At 34.4% G+C, this 11,080-nt stretch overlaps 1 protein-coding gene across 7 annotated transcripts in view; it reads left to right on the plus strand.

Annotated features, from left to right (window-relative positions):
- Window positions 1-596: 596 nt before the first annotated feature.
- LOC110025328 (pyruvate dehydrogenase E1 component subunit beta-1, mitochondrial) overlaps window positions 597-11,080 on the plus strand; it is a 24,753-nt gene continuing 14,269 nt past the window's right edge. The window contains exons 1-11 of one of the 7 annotated variants that reach the window (XM_020725744.1): window positions 597-766; window positions 869-948; window positions 1,035-1,111; window positions 2,494-2,617; window positions 2,965-2,991; window positions 3,081-3,143; window positions 3,234-3,320; window positions 4,311-4,436; window positions 5,050-5,183; window positions 5,271-5,343; window positions 5,429-5,494. In XM_020725744.1, the coding sequence (XP_020581403.1) occupies window positions 889-948; window positions 1,035-1,111; window positions 2,494-2,617; window positions 2,965-2,991; window positions 3,081-3,143; window positions 3,234-3,320; window positions 4,311-4,436; window positions 5,050-5,183; window positions 5,271-5,343; window positions 5,429-5,494 (837 nt within the window). In that variant the 5' untranslated portion in view covers window positions 597-766; window positions 869-888. Of the gene's footprint in view, window positions 767-793; window positions 971-1,023; window positions 1,112-2,493; window positions 2,618-2,964; window positions 2,992-3,080; window positions 3,144-3,233; window positions 3,321-4,310; window positions 4,437-5,049; window positions 5,184-5,270; window positions 5,344-5,428; window positions 5,495-11,080 lie in introns of those variants that run through there. The other 6 variants (XM_020725746.1, XM_020725747.1, XM_020725749.1 and 3 more) reach the window with 6 other exon arrangements.

Below are 11,080 nucleotides of genomic sequence, written 5' to 3' on the forward strand. Positions count from 1 at the left end.
TCGTCAACTACCGCTGATCACATTCGACCACCATTGATCACTGACAACGACCGTCGACCGCCACTGACCATTGTCGGCCGTCAACATCGTAACTTGGGAAACCTAGTAACCCTTGCCCGCCTGTGGAATAAGTGGTTGCAACTGTAATCTTCTTTTTACAGTGGAACTCTTCAGCTGGGTCACTCCCCATGGTTTTCCCTTTCTGAGTTTTCCACGTAAAAAGTTATAGTGTCATTATTAATTGTTATCTCTTTTTATGAGCGTGTGATAAATCTTCATAACACGTTAAGATGATAATCTACCAGTTTACTGTCGTGAATTTTCTAGCATGCATCACATACATACCATATAATTCTTATATTTATACACATACAACCCCAAAAAATTTATATGTACAAGCACATCAATCAAATCTTTATTATCACTGTCATTATAAAAGTGAAATATATATTTTTATATCTAAGTTCATGACACAAAAATCCTAAAAATGCAAATATCAAATCTTAATTTTTAAGTATGTAAATTCATAACAATTGTGTGCCATGCTGTAAATTTACCAAAAAAAAAAAAAAAAATCATTTTCTTTGCATGTGGATAGGCCGGATCGCCGTAGAACCCTCGCGATTCGCCACCGAAGCGTTCGCCCCTGTTTTCAAATGCGGCCAGTTTTATGAGTCTCCTTCCCCCTAAGTTCTCAGGATAACATTTTCTTCTTCGTCTTCCTTCCTTGAAAATTAGCAGAGCAGGTTCTAAGCCAATCTCGACGGTATAATCCTTACTTATCGCCTTTTTTATAGCTGTTATATTAGCGGTTCGCCTCTTCTCCTTTTTTCTCTTCAAGAAGCAATATAAAGACATTCAACTTCAGCTTCTGTTCCTGGTACGATCATGTTGAGCTTCACAAGGAGGAAGGTTCTCTGCGCAGACTTCATTGCTTCGGCTAAAAATGTAACTTTTCTAAGTAAAACCGGTGAGTTTCTATGTTAATATTATCAAATTTTGATTTTTTTGAAATAAAATTAGTTTGTTTTGAGTTCTCGGTAAAGCTTTTGAGAGGACTCCAATGGCGGCATCTGCGTCAACGAGAAAATTTTCAACTTCGCACAAGGAGGTACCAGCTTCCTACTTTCAGTTTTACGCTAGTGAAATCTGCTAGCTTTTTCTGTTTTGAACAATATGGGTTAATATGAGCTGCTTATGGATGATTATAACACAATTAAAGGCCTTTTTATCTTTTTTTAATCCGCTATTTCAATTTTTATGTTTCTTTTTATTGTCCTTGCACTGTTTTTTATTTTTATTTTTTATAACATAACACATAATTCTTATATATTTACTTATGAAATACCTAAACTTTCATATTTACATTTAGAACACTTTGGTTTGATAAGCCTATGCATGAAAATGTGTTAAATTTTAAAAGCTTATGATAGTAGTGTTTTTGATGTGATATTAAAGATTTGAGTGCCTTGCATGTAATTATTAAATTTAAATACCTGATAATTGTGTGGTTTGTATGTAAACTCTTGGCTGCAGTAGCCATTGAACTTATTGGCATCGGCACAGCTACTTGTTGCCTGAATGGCCATTTGATTTCAGCATTTCACTAACCTTCGACTCATTAATTTCCCCATTCTTGCTCTGTCTTCTATGTTCAAACATGATTGTATATATTCTGATCTTTTTTATAGTGATTAGTTTAAAATATACTCATTAAAATTAAGAGGCATCTACATGCATGCCACCCAATTGCTTTTTCGTATCTAACACCTAAGCCTTGTCTTTTGCATTCATACCCCCCAAATCTTTCATTTCACATAAAAAAAGTCTGTCTTTTTAACTTTTAAAAAGTAAAATACACATTTTCATGCATCTACAAGGTGGTATGCATATAAACATGAAGTTTAGTTGTTAAATATATAAATACATAGAATTGGGGGTGGAATGTATGTAAATATTCCTAAAATTAAATGATTTTATAGGATTATAGTTTAACGAATTCAACAATTAAAGGAGTTAGGAGAATGCCATGAATTTGTTCTCCTTGAGTGATTCATAAAGATAGAATGTGATGATTTAAACATATATAATAATACTAATATAATTAACACGAGACATGCAAAACTTAGAAAAATACTGATCGTGGAGAAGGGAGTTTAAGATAAAAACAAACCTGAGGAATGCTTAGCGCCCATAAAATAATAAATAAGTCTGTCATAGAAAACAGCGAAGAAAACTTAGACATACATTGAGAAAGATAAGTAAGACCACTTCCTTCTAGTAAGAATGATACATTCATATAAAGCAATGTGATAAAAACTTCATTTTTAGAATGGAGAATAAATATTAAAACTATCCTATTTGCAAATTTGAAAGCCAATATGTAAACTTGCATTGCAGTTCTTTGCTCCTTTCACCAGAGGATATATGATTGAGGGTAATATGTATACTTATCTCTTGAAAAACCTTGTGAACCATTCCTTTATTACATAGGTTTGGCTCGCAACTTCACCACGAACAAATTCAATTATTGCAGATGACCGTCCGTGATGCATTGAACTCTGCCCTTGACGAGGAGATGGCCGCTGATCCAAAAGTTTTCTTGATGGGAGAAGAAGTAATGCTTGTATTTCCAATTTGGGTCATTAACATGAATACCACTCAATTTTTTTTTATTTACATATCTAACACCTACACTTGATGTTTTACATTTATACCATCCAGATCTTTCATATCACGTAAAAAATACAACCATTTTAATTTCTAAAAATCAAAATGCACCTTTTCATCCATAGGTAAGGTGGCATGTACATAAAAATTGAAGTTTAGATGTAAAATATGTAAATTCATAGGAATAATGTGGCATGCATGTAAATCTTTCTTTCAATTTATGAATGTTCTGAATTATGTACTACATCATTTTTTATTTAGTTTGTTCTCATGATTGGATTTTGAATTCTACAGGTTGGGGAGTACCAAGGCGCTTACAAGGTCACACTTTACTAATTGGAGACACGTTTTACACGCAATTTTTAATTAGTCTTTCTTCTCCAGTATCTACTTTTCAACCTTTTTTGCAGATTTCAAAGGGATTACTTGATAAATATGGTCCGGAGAGGGTTATTGACACTCCAATTACGGAGGCTAGTTGCTAGATCAATCGAATTGAAGTCGGTTTTCTTTCTTCTAATCAATTATTTTGAAGTTTCTTTTTTTTTGGGTCACACTTGCAGGCGGGCTTCACTGGAATTGGAGTTGGGGCGGCGTACTATGGACTCCGTCCAATAATTGAATTTATGACATTTAACTTCTCTATGCAGGTTTGTTTACTCCACAAGTGAAAAAAAAGCTTTTTTGATGCAATCTATTGAAAACCGTCTTTTATCATATGCATGTTGGTTTTAATATATTCAAGCTCCTAAACTGAAGCCTCATTTCTCATGATGGTCTTTGTCCCAACTATTCTAGGTGCACTCATTGACAAATATTTACAAACATTTAATTTTGATTTACATATGGTCTGTTAGGGGTAGCTGTAGCTTATTGAATAATCTGCTGATAAACTGATTAAAAATAATTTGTTGATAAGCTAGGTGCGGTGGCAAATACAAATTTTTATTTTTTTGGAAAAGCCAGACCACTGCCAGAAAGTTGCCACCGCACCTAGATATCTGTGGTGTGAAAACACTTTTCTCAGTATTTTGAAAACACATAAGCTGTCAAAATGCAGTTTACCCAAACAGACCAGGTGCGTTTTCAAAATGTTACTGCACCAAATAAGCTGTCCCAAACGGACCTTTAATCACCATTACATGTAAACTTAACAAAAGTTTATTAATATAAAAGAAGAAAAATACGAGTAAGATATGATAAGTTCATTAAGCACCAGAAAGAAATGCTAACTTTCATGATCCTATAGCCATGCATTATTTTAAAGGCTCAACAATCTCTACAATCTTATTTTGTTATTTTTAGAAAATATATAAATTCATCAAGAATTTAAAGATAAAAGTTGTGATAGAATCACCATTCGACCTTATGTTTCTGCCTAGGTAACTCCAAGCTTCCGGGTCAGGTTGTGACCGTCTGTTTCCATAGCCATGTTATTCAAATATAAGGAAGTACATCTTAAGATTATTAGAGTCTAATTGCAATATTTCCAACTTCTCAATATTTCCTTTCCTTTTTTTTTTCTTTGTTATTTATATCCTTTGATTTTTTGCAGACCCAACTTAGTGGGATAAAGGCTTGTTGTTGTTGATGTACTTACATCCTTTGATTTTAAATTCCATCTAATATTGTTGCTCTAGGCAATTGATCATATCATCAACTCTGCTGCGAAGTCCAACTATATGTCAGCCGGTCAAATATCTGTTCCTATCGTCTTTCGAGGACCAAATGGTGCTGCTGCTGGAGTCGCTGCTCAACATTCTCAGGTCAGCACAGTCAAATGGCTCGTTTTCCATTCTCTTGAATCATACATTGTTTTGTTTATATAGTCTTTAGAAGGTAACTGTCTGTTGATTTGATTATTCTTTTTCTATATTTCTAACTACTTATGTTATGCACGGTTGTCGCTTTCCATGAATTATTAGTTGTTTAGTCAAACTTCACAATGAAAGGCAATTTTCATGCCCAGACATGATTTTTCGGAGGGACCTTTATTATGTGTTTCTTGAGCATTTTGAACTTGAATGGGAAATTTACATACCTATTACACAGTCCTTATTAATTTACACGTCTCATATTTGCATTGCACTTTTGTGCTTAAAACTATGCATGAAAAGGTGGATTTAATTTTTTAAAAATGGTAATAGTACTATTTTTGATGTGATATTAAAGATTTGAGTGCTTTGTGTGTAAATATGAAAGTTTAGGTGTGAGATATGTAAATACATAAGATTTACGTGCTATGTATATAAAGGCCCCCGAGTTTTAATGAGAATTTTCTCTTGCAATTATCACCATGGATTTGTTACGTTTAATTTTCAACAAGCAAATATATTGAATAGAATTTCGGAGTATTAAAGATGGCAAAACATTCTGCAGTGTTATGCTGCTTGGTATGGATCTTGTCCCGGGTTGAAGGTTTTAAGCCCTTATTCTTCAGAGGATGCTCGAGGCTTACTTAAGTCTGCTATCAGGGACCCTGATCCTGTCATCTTCCTGGAGAATGAAATATTGTTTGTATTTTTCAAACACGGCTAATCATTTGAACTGTGAAGTATAGCACATACTGAGCTGGCTCATTTCCTATCCGTTTTTTTCAGATATGGAGAGTCCTTCCCTGTTTCGGCTGAAGTATTAGATTCTAGCTTCAGTATTCCAATCGGAAAGGCGAAGGTATGATTACAAAATGTTTCAAGTATTCTAGAGGTTCAAGTTTGCCATTTTTGTTTGTGTGCTACTCTAACCTTTTTGTTGACAGATAGAAAGAGAAGGGAAAGATGTATCAATCACAGCTTTCTCTAAGATGGTTGGTTTTTCACTGCAGGTAAGTTGTGAAGTTAAATGATTTTTTGTTACCACAATAGTTTATGTTTGATTTATTAAGTCTATTAAGAGGCTCTCTGTTGCTCACACTATTTCTTCTCTGTGTGATAATACAATTGTATTTACCAAATCCATATTTGATTATCTGGAAGTGGAGGTTATTAAATGATTCAATCTTGATCCAATCTTATCATTTTATCTAATCCGTTTTAGTTGATTAAAGATTTTAGCAGGTGTTTTCTTATATAGGCAGTAATGAAAAAATTATTTCTTTACTCTCCTGAATTTGCTAGATTTCATACTGGTTATAACTTCCTTGATAGTTTGGCATTTCGAAGTTCTCTCCTCTTGGATAGACATGACGACTTTCTATGCCTCCGGTTATTTAGATGCAATGTCTTTTGTTTTTCCTTCTATGATGGCAATCTTTTTGTAATTGCCAGTTCTTCTATTTCTTTCACCACTTGTTATATAATTTTGTCGCTTAAAAAAAATGTAGGAAAGTATAAATCCATATTAGGAAGGAATTTATTTCGTTCTCTCATAATATATTCCAGCAATGATGTTTATTTTTATTTATATATCCTATTTTTATGTTTTTTCCTATTTTGAGGGATTCCTATTTTGTTTCTATTATTATTATATATGCATGTAGTAAAGTGTAATTCATTAGAGTGAATGAGAAATAAATTTTTTTCTTGAATTCTATATAGTATCAAAGCTCTGAGAAACCTATTTGATTGCTTTCGAGGTCACAACTCTATTCTCGAGCTTGCTCCATCTTTACCTCTGAAATCATTGAGGTTGAAAGTGCCAATGCGTCCTCCATGTCTCTAGCAACCACTCAATTCAGCAAAGCTCCGAACCAAGCTTCCTTGTCGCCGTCGATGATGAAATATCTATAGAAATCTCTGACGTTGTCGTTTGAAGCTCACGTATGCATGAATAATTGCTTCGTCTCCTCAATTACACTCGAGGTTACTGCTTCATTTCAGGCTCGTTGTTTGACTCTTTTACACACACTCGAGGTTGCTGCTTCGTCTCTGACTCGTCATTCAGCTCTTCCTCCCAAATAAAACACTCCTTTATGTTTATCTCTTCCACTTGACCAAAACACTCCATTTGAACAAGTCGTGGAACTATTCCCTTTGTTTGCTAAAGCAACGATCGATTCAGCTTGCCCTACCACCCTCTCACGAATCTACGACTTACAATTGACCTGACCATTTCTCGCCCTATGTTGAACTCGTGAAAGTCGTGAACCTCCCTCTAATCCATGTTTGCTCATCCAGCCGAGCAGTAGAACTAAGGTCCCTCTCTTTAGTTCTAGTTCACATCCATCCGACCATTCGAACTAAGGGTCCTCTTTTTGCTTTGAGCAGCAAGTCTTCTCGATTTGGGCTTCACAATCTTATTATGACCAAAAATGGCATGACCTCATGATCTTCTTCCTCTGAAGTTACCTTAAGATTCAAGCTTACGTCTTAGATCCCTACAATACTTAAAAACACCTCTCACATAGTCACAAACCATAAATTGCATGGCCATAATTTTCTTCTATGGTCCAAGTTTATCATCATGTACATCTGTGGCAGAGGGAAAGATTGATGTCTCACAGAAGAAATTTAGCTTAAAAAATGATTGATTCCAAATATTGGGTCTGGAACTGGGGACCACATCGTTATGTCTTGGTTAATGAATTGTATTAGCATGGAAGTTGGAGAAAACTTTCTGCTCTATTGGACAATTAAAGAGATATGAGAGGCTGCATGTGAAACCTACTCCAACACTGAAAACTTCTCAGAATTATTTGAGATTGAGATTAGATCACATGATCTATGACAAGGAGAATTGATTGTTACTAAATATTTCAACACTTTCACATGCTGTTGGCTACAATTGGACATGCACGAGGTTCATTTTTGGAAATTCCTTGTTGACTTTGACTTGTATAGGATCATTACTGAAAAAAAAGTACTATTAAATTCATTCTTGGTCTCAATAAAGACCTAGATGAAGTCGGGGGAAGAATCATGAGAATTGAACCAATTGTTACCACTTGAGGGGCTTTTGCAGTAGTTTGAAGGAAGGATAACAGAAAGGAGTTAATGATACTATGTGTTGAAGGATCAACCTTGTCCACTCAAAATTTCTCTCATAATAACAAGCCTAAGAAAGGATGACCGTGGTGCGATCATTATAAGAAACATGTCCATGTGAAATAACATGTTAAAAATTACATGATAAACTTGCAGATTGAAAGTCATCTAATAGAATATATGATAGGGAGAACCAAGCAATTGCTGGTGTCATAACTAAAAAGAATTCATAATTCAACCCGTTCATCATGGAGCAAATTACAATGCTGCAGAAAATTTTTAGTAATAGTTTCAGTTTTGGATTAGCATCACAACCTTCTGCGAGCAACCTAACAACATGTTTTCACAGCAGGGTATCTTATCTCATGCTTTTAGCGTGCAAAACAATAAATTAAAATATTGGACAGTGGGCTCTAGAGCCTCCGATCATATGACAGTAGATATCAATGTCTTAAAAAATTATAACATTTGTACAAGTCACTTTGCAATTTGAATAGCTGATGGTTTATTCTCACTAGTAGCAGGAACTGGATTAGTAGAATTGACAAAAGATAATCATCTCTATTTATTTATGTTCCAGACTTAAACAACAACCTATATTCTCAATTAACAAACTAACTCGTGACCTAAAATATATGACTAAATTTTATTCCAATTGTTGTGATATTTAAGTTGTGAATTTGGTGAAGATAGTTGACAATGATGACATGTATGGTGGTCTATACTTGCTCAAAGAAAATAATTGCATCAACAGGTAATGTCATCCATGAAATTGTATTTATGAGCCAAGTTCAAATTCTGTCAATGTAGTTTCAGTTGAAAGTCAAATCATGTTGAGTCATTATTGGTTTGATTATTCAAATTTTGCTCACATGAAAAAAATATTTCCAATTTTATTACTAAAAAATTAATTTTTATCAATATGAAATTTGTCCACTTACAAAATATATCAGATATGTATACTCTAAATCACAATACAAGCCTTCACATTATTTTTCTTTAATTCAAAGTGATATCTAGAGACCCACACAAGTAAATAATATAAGTGTGGCACGGTGATTTATATCATTCATAGATCACATAAAAATAACATGAAAATTTCTTATGAACATCATATTTCAATCATTTCATTCAACGGTCCTCACTCAATTCCTAAGCAAAATTTAAATTCATAAAACCAATAATGTTAAGAAATATTCTAATTTTTTTGTTAGTTTTTATCTTTTCAATAATTGTATTATTCATAAGTTTTGTTGTATGGATACTCAACAGAATGAATCGCTGAAAGAAAAAATAGATACTTACTCAAGGTGGCTCATACCATTATGCTATTTAATCGCGCACCTAAGTATTTTTAGGGAAAAACCATGCTCACAAACACGTACATATCTCATCAATAAGATGTTTAGTTGATTTCTAAAATTTTAAATTCTCCGTAATTTTCTGCCTTTATTTACATTCATAAAAAAAAATGCATCAAATTTGATCCTGAGTCTTTTAAATGCATATTCCTTTGTTACTCCAATAAAGAAATGATACAAATGTTAATCTTCAACCACTAGAAAAATATCCAACTCTATGGATATCACCTTCTTTTGTGAAGAAATCTTATTTTCCCAATTCTGAAATTTAGTGTTAGAATTCTAGGGAGTATTTGATTTGAGATTTTTTTCAAGATATTTTGGCCAATTTTCCTTTAATTGAACCAAATTTTGTCCCTCAACTAGCTCCACTTGAAGAACCAAATTATGTCACTAAAACTGTTCCAATTGTCTCTACTCCACCTCAACGTAACACGAATAATCATGAGTTTTTTGTGTGTAAACTAGAAAAAGGACCATTGAGTATGTAGACCTAAGACAATCAAGAACCATAATCAAGTCCTGATAATAATAATATTGGCACTGATTCTTCAACTTATGACTCTCTTGCACCGATGGTTGATGACTTTAATCAACCAATTGCACATATGAAAGATATCCGAGGTAGTACCAGTCATCCAATTGAAAGATATGCAGCTTATAGGAATTTGCTACCATCTTATGGGGTTTTTGTCACAGAGCTTAGTAGTGTGTAGGTTCCCAACTCTATCTAAGTGGCTCTAAAGGTTCCAACATTAAAATAGACACTTGAGGAAGAAATTTGTGCTCTAGAGAAGTATAGCACATGGACACCTACAAAGTTATCTTATAAAAAAAACTTTTTAGGTTGCAAATAGATATTCACGGTTAAATATAAAACAGATGAAAGTGTAGAGAGATTCAAAGCCAGAGTAGTTGCCAAGGGTTTTATGTGTTCATACAGGATTGACTACCAGGAAACCTTTGCACCTATTGCCAAACTTAATGTGGTTCGGGTTCTACTCTCAATGTGGTTCGGGTTCTACTCTCTTCTGTAGAATTAAGATTGACCTTATACCAACTTAATGTCAAAAATGCCTTCTTGAATGACGACCTTAATGAAGAAGTATCGAGCTTGGCAAATTGGTTGAATAACATGTTTGTTTGCAAATTGAAGAAGTCATTATATGACTTGAAGCAATCTTCTTGTACTTATTTTGACTGGTTTGCTAGAACAATGATTACAAACGACTACCATTAGTGTCAATCCGATCATAGTACCATTTGTTAAATCCAATCCTAAAGGCAAAATCGATACTGTCATAATATATGTAGATGATATCTTCTTGACATGTAATAATTCAAAGAAAATTATCAGACTAAGAAAGGATGCTTGCAACAGAATTGAGATTAACAACTTTGGGACCTTTCAATATTTATTGGGAATGGAGATGGCTTGGTGTAAGGAGGGAATTGCCATATCCCAAAAGAAGTTCATTTTAGACATGCTAAGTGAGTGTAAACCTGTTGACACATTCATGCTTCCAATGAAAGTCTGAACACAAGTGATGAAAATAATCCAATTCACAAAGAAAAATTCGAAAAACTTGTGCACAAACTACTTTAGCTATCACACACAATACCTGATATTGCATACATGATCAGTGTAGTGTTGACCTCATTTTTGGTGAGGTCTTAGTCTCCTACTCTTAGAACCTAGGATCTAGCTTTAGGAGTTCTTATTGACAATCCTAGCGGACTAGCAATGGAGCCCACCTCCCGTAGAATTTCAAGCCACTTCTTGACTCATTTTTGTGAAGAACTCGCATGAGTGGTTCGAAGCACTCAACTTTTAGTTGCAAGGGCTAAGGACCAACATGTAGAGGGCCCGAAATTGAGTTCCTATAGGATCAAATAGCCTTAGGTGAACCCTTTGTGACTCGATTATTCGTGAACGCCGCATTTCACGCACTCACTGCACCGCACACAATTTTGGCTTAAATTGACTCGTCCGCCGGCAAACTCGTCCGGACGACCCCGGATGACGAAACGGACTGCGCCGACGCGTCCGGAACGTCGATTTTAGCTAGAAAAGACACCCATATTGCTGTGGTTCCACACTCGCGCGAACCGCACGGAAATCGATGC

Source organism: Phalaenopsis equestris, unplaced genomic scaffold (assembly GCF_001263595.1).
Source record: "Phalaenopsis equestris unplaced genomic scaffold, ASM126359v1 Scaffold000297, whole genome shotgun sequence".
In the NCBI taxonomy this organism is placed as follows: domain Eukaryota; kingdom Viridiplantae; phylum Streptophyta; class Magnoliopsida; order Asparagales; family Orchidaceae; genus Phalaenopsis; species Phalaenopsis equestris.